This window comes from Cryptotermes secundus, unplaced genomic scaffold (genome assembly GCF_002891405.2).
Source record: "Cryptotermes secundus unplaced genomic scaffold, Csec_1.0 scaffold68, whole genome shotgun sequence".
NCBI classification, from domain to species: Eukaryota; Metazoa; Arthropoda; class Insecta; order Blattodea; family Kalotermitidae; genus Cryptotermes; species Cryptotermes secundus.
Window position 1 is genome coordinate 264,607 of NW_019722422.1, and position 27,567 is coordinate 292,173.

General features: G+C 41.1%; 1 protein-coding gene across 4 annotated transcripts in view; it reads right to left on the reverse strand.

Annotated features, from left to right (window-relative positions):
• LOC111861259 overlaps positions 1 to 27,567 on the reverse strand; it is a 161,017-nt gene that overhangs the window by 18,917 nt on the left and 114,533 nt on the right. The window contains exon 1 of one of the 4 annotated variants that reach the window (XM_023845675.2): positions 18,010 to 18,171. The exons of the other annotated variants lie outside the window; for them this stretch is intronic. Within the exon in view, the coding sequence (XP_023701443.1) occupies positions 18,010 to 18,039 (30 nt within the window). The 5' untranslated portion in view covers positions 18,040 to 18,171. Of the gene's footprint in view, positions 1 to 18,009; positions 18,172 to 27,567 lie in introns of those variants that run through there. 4 annotated transcript variants of the gene reach the window in all.

Here is a 27,567-nt window from a genome sequence, read left to right on the forward strand (position 1 = left end):
AAATTTATAAATGTATATATGTAACTAGCCGATCTCTGTGACCGCGCGGTCTAAGGCATGCAACGTGTTCACACACTCGAATACTGGGATCATGAGTTCGAATCTCATTCGAGGCATGGATGTCTGTGTGCTTTTATTCTGTGTCTGTGTCGTTCTGTGTGTAGGTAGCGGCCTTGCGACGGACTGATCCCCCATCCAAGGATTCCTACCGACTGTGTATAGGATTAAGAAACTGAAAAGAACGACCAAGGTCCACTAGGGCAGTTGTTCTTAACATTTGTGAGTCAGCGGTTCAGTAAAGTTTTTTTATAAGACGAGCGCCCGGTGTTTGAGAAATACTGCACTAGGGCTATCGAGCCATAGATAGATATATGTATGCAACTTTGTTATTCACGGCAATGCTGTAAAAGTTCAATTAATGGGCTTCATTTAAAGGGAAGGGAGGTTTATGAAGATTAATCACAGGAAGTGCAGGAGGCAGAATTTTCTTCCGGTTGTAGGCTAACAAATGCAGCAGAAATCTAAAGCTGGGGGAAAAATCTAGGATCTCTTTAGTAATTCATCAGCTTCTTTGTTTACCATCTCATTCTTCTTGGAGAATGGAGTGAGAACCGTACGGTACATGAGAAGATAGGACCCGTGGGTTTAGGATATCCCTAAAGAGATTCGCAAACAGATAGTGAATTGACGACATCTGTATTGGGTGTATTAACAAAATATGATCACATTGAACGCATCTATCTACCACAGAGCGTTGTAAGATATATTTATTTACACCCTGTATAACGGCAAAATCGGACACATGTTTATATGAACTTTTCTGATCACGAAGACCTAAGAAATTACCTCCTGCAGTTATGTCCTAAAGCCGTGAAACACCCTGTATATAAATAAAAAACCGGCATTCGAATATGTAAACACTGGTTAATGTAGGATTACTAGCGGACGAGTACAAGTCAATATAAAATGTCAAATACCTAATGTTGGCTTAATGGGCCGAAACACACTGTGAGAAACGACGAACATACGGTGTATCTATACTTCCTATTGCGATGACGAAATAAAATAAAGAATAGAAGCTCTATCAGTCTAAATATTCCTAATACTATTTCGGCATTACGACAGCATATCACGGCATTCCTTCGAAATATATACCCTCTCACCACTTAATAGAAACACTGTCGATGAATAGCCTAAGAGTTCATCACATAGAAAATTCTTTCTTTTGTTGCAGTCAGCTTTCACCTCTGAAATATCTTATGTGAATTACACAATATTTAATTATCGGCAGAAAGACCGCCTCATAATTATTTGTTTTCCCTTGGCACTACAGTCCCACTGGGCCTAGGCCTACCTCCATGAACTTCTCCGTTCACTTCGGCTTTTCTAGATCTTACACATTCGGTAGGATTCCTTGGGCGGGTGATCAGCTCGTCGCAAGGCCTCTACCTGTACACAAACACCGACAAACGCACACAAACATCCATGCCCTGAGTGGGATTCGAACCCACAATCCCGGCTTCCGAGCGAGCGAAAACAGTACATGCCTTAGACCGCTCGGCTACCGTGACCGGCGCCTCATCATTATAGCTACATTAAATTTAAATTTAAATTAAATCTTGGTTTCAGAGACAAAAAAAAAAGTCCCAAAGCCGAAAAGTAAAAGTAAGTAAGTAAAGGTATCCCTGTAACAGGCCTTGGAAACCCATAGGCCTGTGAGATGTTGAGGTTCCAATATTTTCTAGACAATCGGCTCGTAGATGGCGGTAATGTTGTCAGCCTTACGCGCCGGCCGCCCTTTACCTCCAAGAATATTCCTGGTACTCATTTCTGTTAGAGGCTGAGTCGACCCCAGGGCCATAGTGCGGCTGGAAGGATTACGTCAATTGAAAAAATTCACCTCATCGGGACTCGATCCCGCAAAGCCGAAGAGTGGCCAAGAGAAAATGGCTGTCGTTGCCGGGAACCACACCTTGGCCTTTCAGCCCGCAGCCTTTACACTCGTGTACTGAAGCACCCCAACTAGTCCTCACGTCACACTCTGTGCTAAATAAACGGTGCAGCTGATATAGGGAGTTAAATAGCCCACGGATCAAAATCAGTCAAATAGAATATTGCAATTGGCATTTGTCAATACCACAAAATGGAACATGGGCATTTTCTGAAGCTGATTCAGATTTGCCAGCAGCAGTTTTGCGAGTGAGCACTTAGCCTGGTCGCGAGTCGGCCCAGCTTGAGTACCGTGTATGAGGAAGCACTTGTTACAGTAACAGAGAGAGAATTCTATTCTGCACTGAGGATACTGACATTTGCACGAGAATAATGTTTCTGCCTGCTGTTACACGTGGCTATGGAAAATACTCTAGACCTAGGCCACATTTCTCAGAGCGGAGCCTGCGCATCTTGTATCTTCGGACGATATTTGCCTGATAACGCTGAGTTCTAATTTCTTTTATTATTTTGAATACTTGCGTCCAATTACAATTATCTCTCAGAGAACAGATTCAGTTTCTTAACAGCGCGAACACCAAAGCGCCCTCACCCCAATTTCCAGCCACCTCCTATCATTATCATCTATTTCTTACGGTTTAAAATTAATTACTTACATACTAACTAACTTTTTAAGTAATTAGACTTTTATCAAATTAATTCCTAATAAGTCTTACCATAAACATAACGTGTGTATCTATGAAATTCACCTTAAATCATTTCACTTTTAATGACTGCTGTAAGTACATGATGTAATATATAAACAAACAAAGAAACAAACTCCATTGCCTGTAGTCCGCAAGCGAACTATACCGACCGAGCGATCGTTGCTTGTCGGCGAAGTTAGTGCCAACTTTTGCGTATAGAGTATGTCACGTGGTCAACGCAACGATTCACCACGGCCGTTAATCTCGGTTTTCTAGACCGTAGCCGATATTTCTTTGAAACTGCTCCTCAGTTATCCTCAAGGGGCTGAGTGGACCCCGTTCTAGACCCACTACTTCTCAGAAAATCTTGTAGCGCCGAGGACTCTAGTCAGGAACTGTGACCACTAGACCACAGGCGGTCTGATGTTATATATAAAAATATATTTAAATATTAATTGACTGGAGTCTCTACACCAAATTTAATCCAGATTCATAGGAGGAGAAGGATCTTACAGACGAGAAGGGAGTCAAATATACAGATGAAATGAACACTAACTTTATCTGATCAAAGGCGCTGTGAGCAGCATCGAATCGTAAGGTGACGAGGGAATAATGAAGTGGAAGATAAGAGGAAGGAAGAGAACGGGGCACAGAAATTCCATGCAGGAAATTTGGAAAGCTACGAAAAAGCTGATAGAATTTAGCAAAGTCCACAAACCCAGTAATTCCGAATATAAAATAGCTGCCAGACTGGCCGTACTGAGTTCAGATCATTAACCGAAGGTATTCGGTCAATGATCTGAACGCAGAACGGCCAGAATACGAAGAAGAAATGCTACGCACGTGACCATTACGTTTAGTATGTGTTTACTTGGTACTATCTGTCAACATTAATAATACTTTGCCTACTTCGCCCTCCAGAACTCTATATAATGTTTATCTATAGGAACTTCTTTCGAGTATCAACTATTCAGTTTGGCCGCGCCATACCTCAAGCGGTTAGTCGCTGGCTTCCCACCGAGGCGCCCCGGGTTCGATCCCAGGTCTGGTCAGGTGGGATTTGTGGTGGACAAAGTGGCGCTGGGGCAGGTTTTCTCCGAGTACTTTAATTATAAATTACGATAACATAATTCAGACACTAACGTATTTTACTGGTAGACAAATTTAAAGCATGTGACCGGATTCCTTTATGCAAATCTTGAAAAGTTAAAAAAAAAGTAAAGCTATCTCTGTACCAGGCCGTGAAGGCCCATAGGGTTGTGAGACGTTGAGGGTCCCACATTATCTAGACAATCGGCTCAAAGATGGCGGTAAGGTTGTCAGCCTTACGCTCCGGCCGCGCTTTACTCCCCAGGAAAATTATTTAGTTAATTTCTGGTACTCATTTCTGTTAGAGGCTGAGTCGACCCCAGGGCCTAGTGCGGCTGGAAGGATTAGGTCAACTGAAAAAAATCCAATGACTTCATCGGGACTTGAACCCGCGACCTTCCGTCTTATAATTAAAACGATCTACACGATTTAATTCATGCCTCACAGAGCCTTTCAAATGGCCAGACTATTAACAAAGACAATGGCAGTATCAGCTCCTGACATGAAGCTATTAATCAGAACGTAGTACAAGAATGCCCAACGCCCCTCCCACGTCGTCGCCCGAGCTTTCTAATATTTTATTGACGCAGCCATGTGTGAACGGCGAAGCCAAATACACGCTAATTTTAAAAGTATGTTTGCAGACGAGCGATTTAAATTTACATAAATTATTTTCAGTCGGAAACTCTGTTGTTACATAACTCTAGAAATAAATCTAGCAATACCTACTAGTAAATTAAAGCTATGTCCTTTAGATAAACAATAAAATTATAGAGCAAGTTAAGGATCTCAGTAATATAGGCTGTGATATGATGACGATACGGAATTTATGTGCGGAACCATACAGCGAACTCTGCACAAACAGAAAGAGGGAAGACAGTGCTGCTCTTGTACAGACACGGAACTTGCGCACTCAAGAGAATTAATAAGAACAGAACTGAAGTAGCCGACATTAAATTATTATGGAGACTTGCTGGCTACATTCCATTACTCGCAGTGAATTGCCTAAAAATATTTAATAAAGCGGGAAATTAATGGCACAACACGTTTCAAGAATGAATTAATTCAGGGAATTTCCAGAAGTTATGAACTCTGAATCTACAAGCCTTCGACATGTTGGTTGACGAAGAAGAAGATGGGAGGGCGATTTATGACGATTCATTTATGAACGGGACAGATCATCTGATAATATCTTGGAACTGATTATGATGAATATGATATTTAAAATTTCTGTTAAGGAAAACTGCATAATGAGGAGCTTCATAACTTGTACTCTTCTCCAAGTATAATTAGAATGATAAAATCAAGGCTTATAAGGTGGGAAGGACATGTAGCACCAATGGGGGAGAAGAGCAATGCATATAGGATATTGGTGGGAAAGACAGAAGGAAAGAGACCACTGGGAAGTCCAAGACGTAGGTGGGTGGACGATACTAAAATGGATCTTAGAGATATACGATGCGATGGTATGGATTGGATTGATCTGGCTCAGGATATGGACCAGTGGAGGGCTCTTGTGAACACGGCAATGAACCTTCGGATTACATAAAATGTTAGGAAATTCTTGAGTAGCTGCAGAATTGGCGGCTCCTCCAGAAGGGCTCAGCTGCATGAGTGAGTGGACTTAGTTATTTCACGTACTGGCCCTTACGAATACTTCAGGACCTAAGAATGGACTGAAGTTGTGAAAATAGTCGTGGTGGTGAGAGATGAACCTATTGGCTGAAAATCGCGTCTATTGTGGGCTTCTGGGTCATCGGTTTTGATACTTGGGATTCTGCTACCACGAAGTGACAAACGCCAGGCACTAATTGAAATAATATAAGCACTTCGTGTAATTAAATTACGAATATGAATGCGGTTTCTACTACGGTTCGGTTTCAGACGAAACTGGAGTTCCCGTAAACATATTTCATCGCTTTCACGGCAAGTAGAAGCATAGGGAATGGTGGTTATACAAACGCAGAGTGTAACGCAAAGCGGGACTTCTCGGAACTGCCATCTTGGTGCGAGAAACGCACAAGATGGCGCCCTTAAAATTGCAATTAATACATGCCAGATGGGAAAATATTTCGTTTCAACTGACCTTTGAATAAGAGGATGTGAAATTTGGATTTTAAGTACAATCTGTTCAAGGCAATATAAACAGTACTGCCACGTGCTTAAGAATCACTCAGTGAAGATGTGCAAGAGGGTCATACTTGCTTATTTATGGAGCTGAGCCCATCTTGAGAAGCCGCCAAGTCTGTAGCCACTCAAGAATTTTTCAGCATTTTATGGCACCCGAAGGTTCATTTCCGTGTTCACAAGAGCCCTCCACCGGTCCCTATCCTGAGCTAGATTGATCCAATCCATACCATCTCATCCTATCTCTCTAAGAACCATTTTGGTATTGTCCACCCATCTACTCCTTGGTCTTCCCTGTCTTTCCTTCTGGATTTCCCACCAATATCCTACATGCATTCCTTTTCCCCCATTCGTGCTACATGCCCTGCCCACCTCATCCTCCTTGGCTTGTTCATTCTAATTACAATTATATAAATGCACCAATTATAACTTAACGTCACGATACAACGATCAGCATGCTATCTTCATATTTTGGAGATGAGGAGTTCGATTCTCGGTCCGGCCGGAGATCAGCTGTCTCTGTAGATTACGACTGCTGTTCTTTCCTCGGAGTCTCCAGTCATCATGTTTATAATCATACATCCGTTCAGCTCTAATCAGTCGATGGACTGACTTTAAATTGACCGAGAAAGGAACAGTTGTCCGAGTTTCTCAAGTGCCTTGTGTGCAAATTATGAAAGTTCCCCAACTGCGACCAACACCTTTCGTTGCTTTTGTGTGTTCCACAACTTTCCTCAAATTAGTTCGAGCAAACAATGCGGTCTGATACCGCCACATACCAAAGTGAAAGTGACTGGTAGAGAACAGTGTAAGAAATGATGAAGTCCTTTTTATTGACCGCCTTAGTTTCTTTCAAATAATGGTCTCTTAAACACAATGTTTACAGTAAAAAACACGAAAAGTCATATGAGTACTCTTAAAGAACACGCATATTATCTCAATTTTTGTTCTTGTATTCGTCCATAATATTGTAACACTGATTGTTAATGACTGTTTTGCGTTGTTAGTATTTCGTTCTAAACACGAGAAACGTCACTTTTAAATTATATTATTTCCTTGATTGTTAATTCTTTTTGCATATTGATATTTTAGTTATGATTACGTATTCTTTTATTAATCATTAATCGTATTAGATGTCTCAGTGTTTTACTTTAGAATGTATAAATAAATATGTTTACAATTTGGGTGTCGAAACTGAAGATGATGGCTTCTTCGGTGTCTGGTCTTGCAGTGTTTGAGTCATCTTATCCCTAACACATTAAGGCCCGTCAAATAATGTTTGCTTCTTTTCATCCTTGTATCCAACACCAGGGCCGAGATATTTCAGTGAGTTGAGCGACAAGTACTGGCTCGGCGAACTGAGTTTCAATTCACTACGTAAGTACAGTGAGGGCCCCCCTCAGACTCCTGTACAATGAGCAGCGACCAGTTCGGTGCTTCACCTGCAAATAACCATAACGGAACGAAAGAGCTCCACCCTCTTGACATAAAAGACGAGCATGAGGCAACACGACACAATACAATCAACTGAATTAAGTACCCGCGACCTATATCTGTGAATTTTCAAATAATATTAGTTTTACTTTTTTGTAAGATGTTCATGACTTTGGTATTTAATTCTCTCTTTCTATATATGCGAGGGACACGCGGTAGCGAGTTGGTTGAGGAACTGTGTTACAAGTCGGAAGGTCATTGGTTCGATTCCCGATGAGGTCAGTGGATTTTTTTCAATTGACTTAATCCATGCAGTCGCACTATGAACCTAGAATCGACTCAGCTTCTAACAGAAATGAGTACTAGCAATCTTCCTGGGGGGTAAAGGGCGGTCGGCGCATAAGGCTGACAACCTCACCGCCATCTGTGAACCGTTTGTCCAGGAAATATGGGAGCCTCGACGTCTGACAACCCTGTGGGCCTCCACGGCCTGTTACAGGGATAGCTTATAGCTTTAGCTTTATATATGTTCTAATTGTAAAGTTCCTCTGTAATATGGCAAACCTCCTGATGATGGTCTTACGTGACCGAAATACGTAGGGGCTCTAAAAACATATAATAAACACAAAGAAATAAAGTATATATATTTGGCTAGTAATTTGCATATTACTGTAAGTGAATCCTGGGATCCCTTTGTCCGAGGGACAACGGCTCGGTAAACACTTTCCAATGTGTAACGATAGATGTGTCTTAGTGGATGAATGTTATTGATCTTTGCAACAGGCAGCACGCCAATGAACTCGCTGGCTAGGAATCATGTGATCTGTGTTTTCTGTGTCGCCCGTACGGATCCTATATAACGAAGACCTGTTGTATCTTAGATTAGTGCAGAGTGCAGTGCAGTGTAGTTAAGAGTTAGTTGCAAGAGTGCGGCAGCGAAGAGAAGACGTTATGTGTAATATTTGGAGTGTGTACGAGTATTTCAGTGAGACTCTTATATTTACTATGTTTTAATTGCGTTACCAGGAGACGACTGGGGTGCGTGTGTGTCTGAGTGACAGTGAATTATAAAGTGTAGAAGTAGCGACAGCGCTATAATTATGTGTAATTACTGGTGGAGTGTATAAGGAGTAAATAAACCCGTTCATTCTTTCCAGAACCCGCGTTATCAGTCATTAATGCAATTTACATTTTCGCGCGCGAGAAAAGTACAACACGCTATAACTATGCCATCTGCAGAATCAATGCTCATGTAGACAAACTTGCGAAAACTTCCTCACATATTGTTCATATGCCAAAGGCAAGTAACCTAAAAGTAAATAAATTTTTGTCTGTGTATAAATAATTAAGCACTACGCCATGAAGGTGTATAGGAGCGTGGATGTATAGACCCACATTTTCTTGACCTCGGCACTAGCTGGAGGTGAGCGGTCAGCTTCATGCCCCGGCGGCTTTACCTCCGAGAAAATAACCCCGGTACCCATTGTAGAGGAGGCTGGGTGGACACCAAAGCCGGTCTGGACGGTGTGGAGAAGAAAGAATTCTTGACCCTATCATGACTCGAACTCCGACCCCTCGGTTGTCCAGACCGTAGCCGGTCGTTATACCCACCGAGCTACTACAAGCAGATATTGCAAACTTCTAATTCAAGAGTGACATGCGATGAGAGAATGGGTTAGTGTGATGAACTTGGGGAGGACAGCCCTACTCACAGACTATCATTGTTCACACCAAAAAACATAGAGGAGAGAAGTGATGTACCTTCACTAGACTTGCTCAATAAGTTACAAGAGAGCACCAGGACAGACGGGTTAAACACTGACAGATTCAGACCAGTCAAGAGACAAGAGATCATCCTACATGCCGAAAGTGCAGTCTATAAATCTCCTTCCTCAACACAGACGGTTGTTGAAGATTTTGCTTCTCTGAGATACTTTGTTTTGTTTGCTCCGCGTGACAGCAAAAGTTCCGTCGATAATCCAAATGCTTCATCTCCAACGTACACACAAGGAACAGGCGGACGGAAGGTGCTTGCCAATGGCCTACCTGGATGAATGTTCAGAGAATTGTCCCGAATTCTTTTTATTGACATCGACTTCCTGTATTTTCCGTGTGACTCCAGCGTCTACAAAAGTAAAGCTGGACAGAACAGTCTGTACGCAGTAAATGGCGGAATATAAATGAGTACATCGCATATAAGAAAACATTAAACTATAAAAATGTAACAAATTAAAAAGATACTGGAAATTATTCGTTAACCAATTATATGAAATGGGGAAATGGGATAAAAGAAGTTAAAGGTGCATAAGCCCCCATTTGAGGTTATCGGAAAATAGAAACGTACGAAAGATTTCATTATGAATACTGCAAGTTAGGTTAGAACTGAGTCAGTTCTGAAAATACAGGAAATATGAGATATGGAGAGTGCGTGTAGCGCCACCCTGAAGAGTCTGCAGCCACGGACAGCTTTCGAATTCAGTCAATTCAGTGCCAGACAAAATGAATCTTCTTCTGTAAGTGTTTGTTCAAATTACCTCCGCCTTCCAGGGTCATGGTGCGGCTGGAAGGGTTAGGTCAATTAAAAAAATCCACCTCAACGGGCCTCGAACCCTCATCCTTCCGGCTTGTAGCATAGTGCCTCAACCAACTACTCTACCGCGTGCCCCCTAAATAGGCTGAAATATGGCTGTGCAATAAATATGTTGAATTGAGAGTTTTAAAAATTTCCAATTTTGAATTTTGAAACTTTTAATGCGAGTTGTGCGTGAGAAGACAGTGAATACACAGAAACAAGTTATGGTGATGGCCTACAACATTCGGGATTGTTTTACTTTGTCTACCGTCCGGTATTCTAAAAGCGTAACGTTTCGGAAACTTGACGGAAACATGTTCAGTTTCCGAAACGCTGTCTTCTTTAGTGTTCTTTAGAATACCAGATTATGGACGAAGCCCCAAAACCCAGTAATCTAGAGGCGGGAAAGCAAACGAGCCATGAAATTGGTAGAGCAAGGTTGGCAGGTAGTGATGACGTAGTTTTAGATCTGCCGGAAAATATTAACTGCTGATTGCCGTACGATTTACTAAAGCGGGGTGTTCAGTATACTGCTAGAACAGATGTATCGCTCATGACTGGTACTTCCTTGCGTACGCTTGTAGTCGGTTTTTGGACCTTATCCATCGCCTTGTATTTATGTAAAAACATCATCCTGTTTATTTTTCAAAACAAGTTTCGAAGACTGGATTCTGTCTCCGTTTTCAGCTAAAATCTACTCGGTTGGGACCAATCGATAGAACTAGTCCCTATCCCCGGGCCCAAAAACACAATATTTGTATTAATGTAACATCGTCACAAATATTTGGATCTTAGTCCTTGTATTCTGTGCGTTACTCAGTATTGGCGACATACTAGGAACTGATGTCAAAATGGTCCGAGAGAGACTGTTGTTAAATTTCTGGGGTTACCTGACCCCCCTTGTTAAAAACTGACATCAGAGTTCGCCCCAGAACTTTTGAAGGATCATCAAAGAATCCGCTCGCTGTATGGAAACTTCTTGAAAAAAAAACTCGTAGTTTATATATCCCAAAATGTATCAGTCACCTATTTTATAAGTTTAAATGATCCAATGTGCATTGTTGTTTTCGAATAAACATTTATTGAGTGCAAAAGTATTTTGTGAACATATTTGTTCTTAGACCCTTACAACATTCTGCGACCGAACCCCTTTTAACCGAATTGGCAGCATAGAGCTGGGAATTGATGACGTCATGATCCTTCTGTCGTGAGAATCGACCTGTTCCTTGCAGAGTTATCGGAAAACTGAAGCACACATCCCCTGATAAGAAAGTTCGTGAGAAGGGATTAGAACTGAAGCTATCTTTCCTACCTCACCTGAACTCAGTGGCTGACCTTACATTTTTTTTTATTGCTAGTGGGGTGGGACTAAGTGCCTTGTACTGCGGCCACTTCTGGCCTATTGTACTAGCCCCAGATGATAGGTGAGGGTGATTGTGGAACAATTGTTGGAATGAAGATTGGCAGGGGAAACCGAAGTACTCGGAGAAAACCTGCCCCAGTGCCACTTTGTCTACCACAAATCCCACTTGACCAGACTCCGGGATCGAACCCGGGCCGCCGCAGTGGGAAGCCAGCGACTAACCGCTTGAGCTATGGCGCGGCGTGACCTTACATAACAGAACTGTACAGCAATGGAAACCGGGAGAACAATTAACAATTATATGAAGTATTCATTAATTAAGCTGAGGCTGAAAAAGTTAGGGTTTACAAATTTTGATACGCGCGTGTATTCTGTGCAACGGACTAATTTATTGTCGTTATTTTAACATTACTTGTTATGTTCACTACACTTTTGTATACATTTCTGTAGAACTCTTCCGGTATAGAAAAGTTTTCGGTTCACTGAATTCAGTACTGAGTGAGAACACGCATAAATGGGCGAATCTGGCAAATGCTCGGTAACCACAGTTGATGGACTAAAGTATGTAGCACAGACAAAATTGTTGTACTAATTATAATAAAATTCCAACGTGGCCGCAAGTTGTTACTGAATCAACATGGCATCTATACCCCTTCTCTTTCCTGCATACAGCGTGGTACATGCAGGACGTCACAAGTACCTTATATATTAGTAATCCTACTCTTGGGTTCATTCGAATTTCTCGTTTGGAACGTTTCCTTTATACATACCCCCAAAGAGTGTAATGAAGTTGGTGTCAATCCGGGAAAACCTCAAGACCAGGAAACTAATCCACATCGATCAAGCTTTTGTTCTTGGACATCAATTTCCAGAAATTATGTTTACAGGGAAGCACAATTGTCTTCACATATTCAAAATTTAAATCCTAATCTTTCAAACCATGATCATTGTGGAATATCACAAGAAAGCTGAATTACTTAGTAAGATCAAGGACCTTCACACTACCATGCAATTAAAAAACAAAACAAAGAAATCTCCGTGGCCTGTAGTCCGCAAGCGAACTATACCGACCGGGCGACCGCCGCTTGTCGGCGAAGTTACTGTCAACTTTTCCAGATAGAGGGTGTCGCGTGGTCAGCGAAACGGATCCCCACGAACGTTAATCTCGGTTTTCTAGACCGGAGCCGCTATTTCTTTGAAATATCACCTCAATTATCCTCACGAAGCTGAGAGCACCCAGTTCCAGACCCTCTACTTCTCAGAAAATCTGGAAGCGCCGGGAACTGAACACAGGACCTCTGGATCTGTAGCCAGGAACTCTGACCGCTAGACTAGAGAGGTAATGCAAGGGCTGCAAAGACTTGCTGCAGCAATTAAAACCCAAATCATATCAGCTAAGCCTGTTATATATAAGGTCATTTAATTTTGCATACAATGAAAGTTGTACAGCTACTTTGTTCAGCCATTTTACTTCAGAGGGGAACAAAATAATATAAAACACAGCAGTTAGAGTGTCGGATTTAATGTCTGCTGATCGTATTACAAGTTCGTCGTCCAAATTTGGAAACAAAGTGACTATGAAGAAACAGTCTTCTGGGATTTGGCACCGTGTATATGCGGTGCTAATCGACGTTTCGGAGGAACGTATCGCCTCCAGTCTGCTTTTACCGGTTCTCACGGTCTCTTTGCTTGCGGATTTCTTATATTTTTCCTTCTACCCTGAAGATGGAGGCAATAAGTTCCTCCGAAACGTCGGTTAACACAACATATACACGGTGCCAAATCCCAGAAGACTGCTTTCTTCATAGTCACCGCCGTGAAAGCCTCAAATCTTACGAAGTCTATGATTTCCCTAAGTTCTTTCCACATTACTTTCTGACCCGAATGCGATTTGACGTTTCATAACTTCTGTCGCCCTTAAAAGAAACGCTGGGATTGAAGGTGACAGGTGCGAATACAACCACCTCTCTTTTCGGAACTATGACCTGCAATCGACTCTTATTTTACTGAATGTATTAGTATCTGAAAGCCGTGGCTGAGTGATTGGTATCCAGGTGGACGTACATCGAACCTCAGACCGAAGGCTGGATATTCTAATTAGTCGTTCTGTGATTACCTTCTCTCTCCCCAGGATCAAGCCAAGATAATGGCTCTGTTCCACACGGATCCCAGTCAATGAATCACAACTATTCTCTCTGCCGAAGCTCTTCAAGTTACTGAGCTGAAAAATTGTTCTTAAATAAATTAATAATCGTGAGTTTTGGCGAACATTACTATGCTGTGCATATTTCTCCTTCACAGTCATCAGTGTCGTGCAGTTTTAGTCGTTTCTACAGCAGCCTTAATAAGCCAACGATAAGTAATGGAGCATTAAAACTTAGAGAATGCAACTGTGCACGAGCATTCCTAGAACTTCTGTACACAATATTATTTGTAAGCAAAACGTTATCAACACGCCGAACATACGAACCGCTGAGGTTATATAATCCATAAATTTATTACAGAATAAATCTGACTTAGTAAGCTCTTCTCAAGATACAAATTAATAACAATAATAATAATAATAGTAATAATAAAAATAAAAAGAAGAATTTGTAATATATTTGTAATTAGAATAACAAATTTCGACTCGAATAAGATTGTCTCTACGCAAACCCATGAAATAAATGTAATTGCATTGTTAGATTATGAACTATTATTACCTAAACATATAGTTTAACATTAAAAACACAAAATTTGCAAGACCGGAAGTCTATGTAATACTGAAGTATTATACATACATGCGACAGGCTTATACCGTGAACTATTTATTCAAACATAAGATGCTTGGCATTCATGACAATCGTTTCTAATTGGATGACAGTCTGAGTTCTGGCGACATCTGGATAAGATTTCCTTTCTTATCTGCAGCACGGTTAGCTAGGTCTTCTAGTCGAAGAGGATAGATCGTCAGCGTTGAGATCTGGTTCTAACAGGCTCCTCGCTTCAGCCACACCAAGTAAATCGCTTTCCAGGTGAGATGCTACATCTTCACCTACACAATGTAAGCTATCGTCACTGACATGAATGCATGTGAATGAAGGTAAATGAGATGTGTTTCCTTTGTGATTGCCATCACTGTGGTGAACACCTGTTTACTGTGCTCTTGCAAGACACTAGACAATAAATACCTGAGGGTGAATATTTGTCCTCTCTCTCTCTCCCTCTCTCTCTCTCTCTCTCTCTCTCTCTCAGGTACGCTCGAACAGCCTATTCGATTTAGCACATTATACACGTATGTGTGTTTGCATCTAGTATAACTGTCAATACGTTTGATCCTAGTAGGTCATTCCAAGTTTTTTTTTATTGCTAGTGGGGTGGGACTAAGTCCCTTGCACTGCGGCCACTTCTGGCCTATTGTACCAGCCCCAGATGATAGGTGAGGGTGATTGTGGAGCAATTGGTGGAATGAAGACTGGCAGGGGAAACCGAAGTACTCGGAGAAAACCTGCTCCAGCGCCACTTTGTCCACCACAAATCCCACTTGACCAGACTCGGGATCGAACCCGGGCCGCCGAGGTGGGAAGCCAGCGGCTAACCGCTTGAGCTATGACGTGGCCTTATTCCAAGTTAATATCAAATCAGTAAACAGACATTTTCTTGATGTCATTTCTGAATGTTTTGTGTAATTATAATATCCATTATGCATGGTACAGTTGATGAAACAAACGCAGGTGTACATTAGGCTGAATTGGGAAAGTTGTAGTATTGGGAAATATAATTTACTGAATTCGTAAAGCGCCGTTATCGGGCAAAGTTAATTAAAGATGAACCATTAACAACCGTCAAATAATGCAACAAAAATAAGTATAATAATGAAGTGGTCAGTTTGTGTGAACGCAAAAATTTAGGTCGAAAATCCGAAATTTTCTTTCAAAGAGCTTAATTTTATAATGCTATTTGCCTCTGTGTCTAAGTGCCTACGGCACTCTCGTAGAGAAAAAGTTGAAGAATGCCGTCTTCTGGGATATGGCGCCGTGTAAATCTTGTGTGAACCGCCGTTTCGGAGGAACTTATCACCTCCATCTTCAGGGCAGAAAAATCCGCGAGCGAGGAACGAGCTTGAGCAGGTGACTGTAGCCACCCGGCGCTACATCCCAGAAGATGACATTCTTCATAGTCAACAAAACAACACAAATCAAATAATTGAGAAATAGCCTGCAGGATATAGATATGTAGGCTGATCCTGAAGACGGGAAGATCGCTCTGAGAAGGAACACACCTGAACGCTCACCTTGCAGTTCATAAACGTGATACATCTTAAAATCTACTCGACAATTTCAGGGTTTCGCTTAATTAAGCACCATGTCAAGAAGACGTAAGAGAGAGTGGAGGTATATCTCCATACATTTTAACATCTGCATTAGATGAAGGTGAGTGTCCAGCTTCAGGCCTACCCGCTTTAACCCCAACTGAAAATAGTCAAATTTTCCCACTAAACGTGAGGCTGGATGAGCCTCAGTGACGAAGACAAATCTATGCCCCTACCGAGAACCGAACCCCAGGCCGTACCTAGGATTTCGCTAATGCCTAAAACAATGTGTCATGTTACAGGTCTCCGCATAGGAGACGCGACGATTTTCTGGTTGTCCATCCGCATCCTTTCGATTGCGTATGCTGCCTGCTAACCCTTTTCCTCCGTTACCATCACAAATAAAATATTCATACATTCCCTCATGCCCCAGTTTGGTCAGCATCGCAACTCAGGCGTCTCCCTCTCTCAGAGAATGTGTTTCGGTCTCATGTTTATGGAACGTTCACAAGATGCCAGGCGACCCGACCTTATCACTTCAAACATTTTCTTTGGATTATACAACATCCCAGTAAACTGATGCGCAAGGCTTGGAACCAACTCTGAAAGCAATGTCCTTTTTTCAGGAGACTACTAGTGGCTCAGCTCGTCAAAATGCCTAAGCCTCTTACACAGAGCACACCACTGGACCATATCCTGAGCCAGTACAGTCCACATTGTCACAGAGTGTTTTAAAGTAAAAAAGAATAATAAGTTTTTCTTTGGCTTATTTAATTACGCATCGCGCCACGAAAACACACGAGTGCAGGTATAGATCTATCATTACTGACATCTTCACTAGACAGAGGTGTACTACTTTTGGTCCATTTTAATATCATCCTCCCATCTATGCCGAGGCGCCACTAGTGCAATGCTTGGAATGGTCTTCATATTTTCCCTTCGTCCGGAACGTCTCGCACAGAAGATAGAGAGAGCTTGGGGCATTTCCGATAGAGACCTACTGCTGTACGACATACAGTTCTTTGAAAACATATTTTCAACAAATAAATAACTGTAGCCACCTTGCATTTCATATGAAGCGCACACGCATCTTTTATTCAGACAAGTAACATCCGTCGCGGAAGAAGCAAATTCTGGCACCGAACAGGCAACGAAGAATCTAATCCGTTTAAGGTGAGAACGTCTTCCTTAGCCCTTTAAAGTCCAATGGTCGTTGTGTACTACCTACTAATTAAAATTAAACATTTCCGAATTTTGCCCACACAGTTTGTGTGTTTCGTATGATTCTCAGAATAAACAGCGATTGGTTCCCTAAACAACATTAGTTAGTTCATCTTTATTATGGTGATGCAGTGTGCTTCCTGTGAGGTACAAAATTAATCTTTAAATGTTATTTAGAATAATTTATTAAATTAAAGGGGTAACAGAGCTTATATTTCCCCCTACTGCTAAACGCATGTTATATCAATAATAAAGAGCTACTTTGAAGAATAATTCGAAGAATATTTGTGGCAACAGCGAGATGTCTACTGCACGTCATTTCAAACCGAAATTACCACTGGTGTAGTTCTAACTGTTCAACTACAACATACCAAACACTGTGTTCCACGTGCTTTAACATCGAATAACTCCATTTCAAGACCCAGTGTATGCGTATAAAGTTTGTTCCTCTGAATAATCAACGACTGCTTTTCTGAAACACAAGTGATTAATGATTTCAACGTAAATATGGGCCGTTTTCTTTGTAAATATTTAAACATTATTTGGCCTAACTTCGCCCTTTTAAAGCTTAACATATTTTAGTGCAAAATTACTGATGGCTGTTGTAGGTCAAATGACTTTGATATTGTTAACACTTCTTGCTCCATGAGATGAAATTAAGCGAGGTGTTTATCTGTTTCTGTTTACCTTAGCTTTGCACATATACAGTGTGCAACTAGTTACTCTAAAATCTGTGCCTGACATATTTGGGTTCTTTCTTTCCTTTATTTGTTTTACTACAGGGTTTTCCTCACACTTACACGTATATTTTGTTTAGTAAACGTCGGAATTAGTTTAGAAAATACGTTACAGAGAAAACAGTATCAGGAAAATGACATAAAATTTGTAAGATTTGAGGCTTTCACGGCGGTGACTATGAAGAAAGCAGTCTTTTGGGATTTGGCACCGTGTATATGTGGTGTAACCGACGTTTCGGAGGAACGTATGGAGGCGATACGTTCCTCTGAAACGTCGGTTAACACCACATATACAGGGTGCGAAATCCCAAAAGACTGCTTTCTTCATCGACATAAAATTTATTTGAAAATTATTAATTTATAATTACATGAATCCGTTAGCCCGTGGTACATTCATACAGTAATGGTTTCAACTTTCTTATAGAATTCATGAAGTCGGGTTTCCTTTCATCCTGCAATACACCGTTTAAGAAGATTGTTTTCAATCGCTTTTCTCTAAATTCAAGTGCTATATAATTCTACTCCACGCCGTTACTTACCGGTAAGTGTATACTTCCAAAGAGAAGCATGGTGATACTGACGCCTCCTCTTCTCCACTCTCTACGCCTCAGGACGTTCGGGCAATCTAATTTATTTCTCTAGAAACAAAGTTTCTCTAAATCAAACCGAAACAAATCAAGTGAAAGGGAAATTCTATAATAAAAAAAAAAAGAAAATACATCAATCAGATTCCTTGCCGGTGTGTTGATGCCGAACAATGTGACCGCTGGGCGGGGGACGATTCGTTTTATATACTCTCCCCTAATTGAGTCCCAGTCTCCCCCACCACAGGTTCAGTACTCTGCACCAAATGGCCACGCTCTGCTGTGGTTACGTTGCGGTGGCAGATCGCCGCGGCACAACTCATCCGTGGATTCACAGACAGAGCTTCAAAAGCAACAGGAAACGAAACGCTTTTTATCGCCAGCATCGCCCTCCTCTGTCAAACAGTTGTCAACTTTCTAAGACTAATCGATCAATTATAATGTGTATATTTAAATATTTTGCACAGAAACTGATGCCGTCTTCATCCGAAAAGTTAAACGATTTTTCAAATTATACAAAAGTATCACTGCGTATATGTTTTCGGTTGGTATTTGTCATCTTACAAAAAAGTAATGGTATCTACGCTGTTGGACCATGAACCCCAATGTCGGGGTGTAAGTGTTAGCTTTTCTGCTTCGTTTCTTGAAAGTCCCTCTTTTAAATCTTGGCAGAAAAAAACGGCTATTCTTATAACCTACGTAATTTCCTTAGTACCTCCAAGCATTTGCCTAAACAGTATATTAAAGCAGGCCATGGCATATTCTTTGAGTGTCTCTCTTAATTATTCATAATTTTCTAATTAAACACTCTCTCAACTAAGCAGGTGAATTGCAGCAAAAGTTAACGAAATTAAGCTCATGGCTAACGCAGACAATTTATAATTCAACCTCATCTTCTGGTTCCTTGTGATAAGAATATCCTGGAAAGTGAAATGGGAAGGAAAAGAGGAAACATGAAAAACAGGCACCATAAAGCACTCCAAAGACAGACAGACAAGGGATAATATTAAGATGGATCTTACGAAATGTGTCCCAGAAAGTATGATCTAACTCAACGTCATATAATAGACTCTTGTGACGAATTTCGGATTCATAATGACAGGAAATCGCTTGACCGTCTGGGAACCAATCAACTGCTCAAGGGATGTTCTGTAAGATGGAGATCGTAGGTTTATATATAATCTTGTCTGTTGTAAGCTCGAACCTGTATGTGCAGTAGCCTAAATCAGGTTTCGTTTCACGAAGTAATACGAATTATTACTACCTGAATTTAGATGTTCAAGGGAAGAATCCTGGCAACAGACTTCCTCTACAATCCTCTATTCCATAACACACATAAAACAGTTATACGTAAAATCGACAAGCTATAACTAGTTAACTAATTAGTGTGTTATGTCGGTAGGTCAGTTAATTAGTTACATAAAGTCGCTATTTGCCGGACACGGTAGCCGAGCGGTCTAAGGCATGTACTGTCTTCGCTCGATTGGAAACCGGGATCGTGGGTTCGAATCCCACTCAGGGCATGGATGTTTAGTTTGTGTGTGTGCGTTTTTCTGTGTTTGTGCCCAGGTAGAGGCCTTGCGACGAGCTGATCACCCGCCCTAGGAGTCCTACCGAACGTGTAAGATCTAGAAAAACTGAAGTGAACGGAGTTCATGGAGGTAGGCCTAGGCCCACTGGGGCTGTAGTGCCAAGGGAAAAAAAGTCGCTATTTGTTTATACTTACCAGGCTCCTGCTTCTATCACAGGGGACAGACATGTAAGTGAAGCCTCAGACATGCTGAATGGGGTATAACATTTTGTAATCTCACTAAGAGCTCCTGAATCTGAAATGGTTCGATAGGTCCTTGTTGTGAGCCATGAAATATTTAATGTCACCAAAACAGAGGAGTCGCCAGGATCGAGCCCTTGGTCTGCCCTTTCATTGTTATATCGGAACATATACTTAAAATATTAGAACCAATATCTATAAAGGTTTGCGTTCATTAAAATCTGGGGGGGAGGGGTCTGGTTAAAATGGATAAGAATTATATTACTTTCTATATTCGGATTTTGTTACTAACATCTTAATCGACGTAACAGTTCTCTCTCAATAACTGCGACTCTCACCGACTTCAGTTGCAATTTGTTTTGGAAACTTTTGAATTGTGTTCGTATAACATGTTACGCCCATGAGATTTCCGCAGCTAATATACAGTTTAGGTCAATCTGAATTTTATCATATGTTTGTGACTAGAATTAGGATATCTAAAATTTCTTCCAACAGTTCTTCTCAGTTCAGGTGAGAATAACTATCAAAGTTGGTAGTTCCTATTATTTCCTCGGCTCTCGAATGAACGTTCATCACAATCAGATCGAAGACCTTACCACTGTTCATCTAATTGCTATACTTTCATTATTAATCATTTGAGGATGTCACCACATTCTCAGGAGAAAGCTTGAGGTCCCTGAGTAAACAGGTAGTTACTTGAGGGGTGCTGGAACTCACGCCCTTCACATATATATGTCCTACGATTTGAGAAAACAAGTCATACTGAAAACATTATTATTATTATTATTTTATTTCTCTGCATTAATGTGTTTTTCCTCCAGTGCTTTAATTAGTCTTTGATTTTATGTTGTGTTTGTCCGTAATGTAATTACCTGGATCTACACTGTGCTGTGTCTATAATTGGCCTTGCGGCTATTGACTCGGCACATAAATAATAAAGAATTGAATTGTTATGTTATCATCATTACCACCATGATCATCAATATAACCAATGCTACGGTAGGATCAGTGGTTTCAGATTAATACAGTACTACTATCTGGCTTAATAGTATTATGCCTGGAGTAAAATTTCAGCCGTAGAATTCATTTGTCAATTATTTGTACGTAGAATTTGTATTTCGCTCGACTCAGTGTCGTCTGTGTTTAGCTTAGTTCCCATCCTCATGGAAACGGAGGAGTTTCGATGCTTAGTTTCCTATTGCATGAATTTACAGTCTGGCGAACCTATTATTCTATTATTACTGCAGTTTCGTTTCATTTTCTGTGAAGACTATATGGCTTAAATACAGATTCTGTATACGATATATTTGTCGGCTATATCTCAAAGTTCCCCACAGTAGCCATGTTTGTAATTCTTAACTTACAGATAACATATCATACATATGTGATAATTCTATTATTGCTGGAAAAGGTATATGCAAGTATGTTTATGATCCATCTGCGGTTCGAATTTCACATGCATATCTCTAAAGATTCATTAGTTACATCCATCAATTCCTTAGTTAAATACAATTCTCACACCTCCCCGTATTGTTATTCATACACGTATTCTAAAAAAAGAAAACCTTAACAAAGGTTGCATATTTTTAAAAGATCTGTTAAAAAACATTTTAAATTAAGTGTTGCTAGTGGTACTCCAGCCGATCACAGTGGCAGCGCGGTCTAATGCATGAACCGTTTTCGTCCTCACGAACATTGGTATCGTGAGTTCGAATCCCACTCGAGGCATGGATTTTTGTGTGCGTTTATTCTGTTTGTGTTGTTCTCTGTGTAGGTCCATGGAATCCTACAGACTGTCTATAGATTAAGAAACTGGAAAAACGACCAAGGTCCATAAAAGACTGTATAGTCATAGATAGATACTGTTGCTTCTACCTCACAAGTTCGCGCATCCACAGGGTACGTATGGATGACTGTAGTCAAACAGAAAGTCCGGTGGTTTGGGTGGCATCTTACGGCATAACGTGCGCACCGAATTCTGTGACAACAGGTCATCTGATTTAGAGATATGAGTGACAAGCATACAGCATGGTGATCTACTAAGCCTACTTCTACCCTCAACTAAGGATAGTAGATTATAAGCATTACCTAACCACGCTTGTTTAAAGTTGGATGATAAACTGGAAGTTATCAGAAAGGAGAATGTTGTATATTTTAAGCTATAATCTCGAACATTGCCTGGAGGTAGCGAATAAAGCAACTAACACTCTGTAACTCTGTCAGAACACTCGGACTCGAGGCGGATATTCGAGCTCAGGTAACTCCCCGAATACGAAACAACAGTGCTAACCACGTGACAACACCATTCGGTATTCTTGAATGCGGATGAATACAGGTGAGGTCGATATGCAAAGCAGGCACCAGGAAATAAGCAGACAGCTTCAGCAGTTCTGAAACATTAGTCTATAAATGTTAGCGTCCTAGTAGCCTCAACTCTCCATTTGTTTGAATCGCAGTACGGAGAATGTGTATGTTGAGACATGAATTACATCCATCAGTCCGATGAAAAGTAATAAATTTACCCTCCTCTCGGACTTTCCATCTGATCTAAATCATTACATCACAACGTAACATAAATCGTTTACAAACGTTCCACTGGACGCAGTGTTTGAGTTGGTATCACTCCTCCTTCGTATTTGGGAGATCCCGAGTTTAAATCTCGCCTCCTGACCGATGTTTCTACTTCTTTCCTCAGTTCATTCAGAGAAATTGTGGGATAATACCTTAATGCGTCCTGTTTGTGTAAATTTAATGAAATTTAAATAAAACAAAATAATCGATACTGTACTCTACCACACATTTCTGTTTCATGTGTACAATCTATGATGCAAAATTACAGGTATCACACTGACTAACTTCAAGGAGATGAGCCCTTCTTGAGAAGCCGCAAATTGTGCAGCTACTCAAGATATTCCCAGCATATTATGGAACCCAAAGGTTCATTACCGTGTTCAGAAGAGCCCTCCACTGGTCCCTATTCTGGGCCAGATCGATCCAATCCACATTATCCCATTCTATCTAATATCCATTCTAATATTATCCACCCACCTACGTCTTGGTCTTCCCAGTGGTCTCTTTCCTTCTGGCTTCACCAGCACTATCCTATATGCATTCCTCTTCTCACCCATTCGTTCTACATGCCCTGCCCATCTCATCCACCTTGATTACACACATCGCAACTTTCCCAAAATATAGGAACTGATGAGGCTGAATATATTAATATTTTGCGCCACTATATCAACTGCTATTATCGACATTTTAGGTACATGGTCTCATAACACTTTGACACTGAAAATTTAGTGACGGCTGCAATACTAGATAATATCAATTAACCTGTTGTAGGATACCTGTGGTCTCTATCATTTTGTGTTACTGATTATCCACCAGACAGCGGTTTCATTAAACCGGGATATGTCGTGGACTACAATACCAACAAAGTAAGATATTACTGGCGCTTTGAGCTCTGTGACCGATATGTAATCTGTTCTTTCAGAAGTAAAAATGAACGCCTTATGTAGGTCATGTACTTCCGTCTGTGACCTAGTTGCAGCGCCTAAATCGTGGAACAGATTTCCTTCGATTTCAGTGTATCAGACTATCAGAAAAGTTGCTGAGAAATTCCAACTTCCAGCCATACTGAGCCACAACGACACCTAGTTCTCAAAAACCCATAAATGAAATTGTTCATGAGTTACATAAACCGTTTCATAAATGTTGTTATAATTCGATATACGACACTTCTGCCAAAATTTGTGGATATATTCTGATTTTCAGCCGTACGGACCCAAAATACAGCCTGGTTTACGTAAGGCCACAAATGGACTCTTCCATGTACCCCATAAACCCATTCACAGTTAATGTTAAAATTTGACGTGGGAGAGTTTTATCCAAATACATCAGGATTTTCCGACTTTCAGCCATGTATGTCCATAATAAAAGACTAATTTGCATGGACTCCTTCGTGCATCCAAAGAACCGTTTCACAGATTTTGTTGAAATTCGATACAGGAGACTTTCACTAGACGTTGTTGGATAATTGAAATTCTCAGCCCTACTAATCCATAATAAAGCCTAGTTAGGTCCATTATAAATCCAAAAAATTGACATTTCCCACCAATTAACTCTTCCACAGAGTTTAATAAAATTCAACATGTGAGATATTCAGGAATTTTCATTTTATTATTCTGACTTTCAAGTAAGGGGCGTTAGTAATTTTGTGCACTACATTATGGACCACATCTTTTCCAGTCTTCTTTATAGGTCATATTGCATTCATTTTTAAGAACTCACTCTATTTTATTGCTTATGTATAATGATTCTGGTCTCGGTTAAATTTATTCCATCTTTATTTTAGTTAGTAACAACACTATTATGACATGTAGATCCATTGCTAGGCAACGACTCGGTAAACACATTCCCGCAGAAGCGTACGAACGCAACAATTGGTTCATTGCTAGGCAACGGATCAGTAAACAAATCTTCTCAACAAAAGTGAGGCTCTGTTTTCTCTATTGTCCGTGTCGAGAGTTTACAAAGGGACAAAGTAGGTAGTTTGAGGGAGATGTTGTGGACAATTTGGTCGAGTTCTGGAGATGGCAGTCTAAGGTGACGAGTAGAAATGGCAAGAAAGGAATTAGACTGTACCAAGAAGACTTCATATGTGATTTGAAGTGACCGTGAAACTGTTATAAATCCGTTGCCAGGATACGACTGGTGAAGACTGAGAATCCTAGTGCGTGTGTAACGGTGAACTCTGAAGTGTGTAAATCAGCGATAGCGCTATATTGCCTGTAGTCCCGAGTTGTGAATGTATAAGGTGCCACTTAATCCAATCATCATATCCAGAAAGCGTCTTATAAGTTACGCGCAACATCCCCACACGTGAGAGTATATTGAGATTATATATAACTACATTAGTTTACTTACATATGGAACTACCTGACGTCTCTTGCCCACATTATATTCTATTTTGTTTAGAAACAGATATATATTATTTGAGAAAGATTTTGTAGATAGAACTTTCTTTTTAATTCGCTTTCACATTGAAAATGCAAGTATCAGTAGAGAACATCTCTCGCTTAGAAGGCCCCTCTGGACCCGTATTCTGAAAGCACTCCTTTCTAATGTCGGTCTCACTGTCAGCATCTCTAAACTGTCATTAACATTCCGAGGGAATTCCATTTGCATCATGCATTCTCCGCATCTGCAGCTTATCCATGAGCTCTCCTTCGTGTTTTGATCATAAATGAATATTTTCAAGCAGTATGTGTGATTCTCAACGGGGTTTTGAATTAGTGACTCTATTTATTGATCACTTATACACACGACTCGGAACTATGAGCAGTTACAGCGCTATCCCTCACCTGCACACTTTACAAATCACTATAGCATACGCTAAGCCTCGCTCTTTAGTGTCCCTTAGTGGTAGCAGCTCTCAACAATGGAGATTCTTCAGCTTCTGTGCTCGCGCCGTTGTCCGCTGGTTAATACTACTCACAACTGAACTCACTGCTCTAGCTGTCCTGGCAATAACATCTCGGCACGGATCGCATACACTGTTCTATTGTTGCGTTTAAAGAGCCGTTGCCCAGATACGGCCGCGACGCGGACTGCAGAAAACACCGTTCTTCTATTGTTGTGTGCGTGTAGGTTGCGAGCGTTGCCTAGCAACGGCCGATGATCACAGAGTCGCCGCTTAGCAACGGGTATATACGCCACAGTATCATGCTGAGATTTAAAAGTACGTGATATTTTATTAAATGAAATTCAGATATGAATGAGAGATTTGTCCGCAACTGATGGAAATGGACGTAACCATATTACGTTTTCAGATAAATGTGTTTGATTCTTTGAAAAGGAGTTGGGGATGATTCTTTACGAACTTTAGAAAGAATGTAAATCCAATATCTATTTTTCCTTCTACGCTTACATGATAAAGAAGATGGGTCACAAGTCGGAATTGTCTACAGTCAGTTGTACTTCCTCTTCTGTGACCAAACCCTCGTGACATATGAGGTACAGTATAAGAGAGCTTAATTGAATGAAAAGGAGTTAAAAATAAAACCCGTCTCAATACAGACAGACGGCAGGTTTCCAGTACTGAGAGGGTGAAATCCCATTCCGACCGAAGCCTACAGAACCGTAAACTCAGGGCGAGACGATGGGCAATACAACTGAATAGGTCAGGCGGGGCCGATCACAGCGGCCGCGAGGTGTTAAGGCGTGAAATGTCTTGTCCCGCTCACACACTTGGATCCTATGTTCGAATTCCAGCCGAGACGTGGATGACTGTCCGAGTTCGTCTGTGTTTGTGTAGTCCTGTGTAGGTAGCGGCCTTGCGACAGGGCTGATCCCCCGTCAAAGTAGTTCTACCGACACTCTACAAGATCAACTGTTCCACATTAATTCTGACCAGAGGACCTAATCCGTCAAGGTATAAGAAGAGGAATAGAAGGAGGAAAGGTTAATTAAAAAAGGGAACATGTCCATGAGGTGAAACTGGAATATGTTCCATTATCTAAATCACTGATTCTAATTTCCTCTCCAAATATGTTTGGCCTCAGATAAATCAGTCTATCAAGGATATACGGGCCATAGAATAAGAAGTCAGAAAACGAAGGGAAAATGGTGTTATTATGATACGGCTTCATCCCGGTTGCTACTGAAAAGCAAATGTCTGGAACGCGAGTGAATACTTTCAGACGTACATGAATCCCTCGCCGCCGGTGAGGTGGTGTTCCTAAAAAACGTAGTGGTTAGCAGCACCAAGGCCTTGTGGTGGATCCAAAATGAAAGAAAATAAGCCGCTATTAATGTTCCTGAAAATAAAAATCTCCCTGACCACTCACAAACACACAAAAAGGTACGTAATAACATGTTTTAAAAAATAAATTCTACACAACAAGTAAAAGGTTCACAAAAACATGAACAGCAATGATAATATGGAAGCCATGAAACTGGTTTTGGGTACAATTGCTCTATCAAAAGTGGCTCTCCAAGAGCGCTAGGCACCGACTGTTTCTGTCTGTACAAAAACTTGTATGGCTAAACACAGCGGCCATCAAAACAGCAAGGAAAGCAGCTATTCTTGAAACATGCGATTAGCAAGACTGTGGCTGATAAGGGTTCTCTTCACTTACTAATAATTTTCGGGATAGCGTAGTCGATATAGCGACTGGCTATGGACTGGACGACCAAGGGGTCGGAATTCGAGTCCCGGTGGGAGCAAGCATTTTCTCTTCTCCGCAGCGTCCACACCGGCTCTGGGGCCCACCCAGCCACCTATCCAATGTTTACCGCGGGGCCTTTCCCCGGGGGTAAAACGGCCGAGGCTTGAAACTGGCCATCCACCTCCAACTAGTGCAGAGGTCAAGAAAGTGTGGATCTATACACCCACTCCCACATACGTCTTCATGGCGTAGTGCATAATTAGTTAAGCACAGGGAAAACGTCACCTCTTTTATTATGTTGGAGTGTCAAATTTATTTCCCAGTACCTCGTACAGCAAAATGGCTCACAAAAGCAGTAATATGTAAACTTAGTCACTTATTCTAACAATTTACATTATTGTATGCTACCACGTTAGGGCCGCGCCATAGCTCAAGCGGTTAGTCGCTGGTTTCCCACCGCGGCGGCCCGGGTTCGATCCCGGGTCTTGTCAAGTGGGATTTGTGGTGGACAAGGTGGTGCTGGGGGAGGTTTTCTCCGAGTACTTCGGTTTCCCCTGCCAATCTTCATTCCAC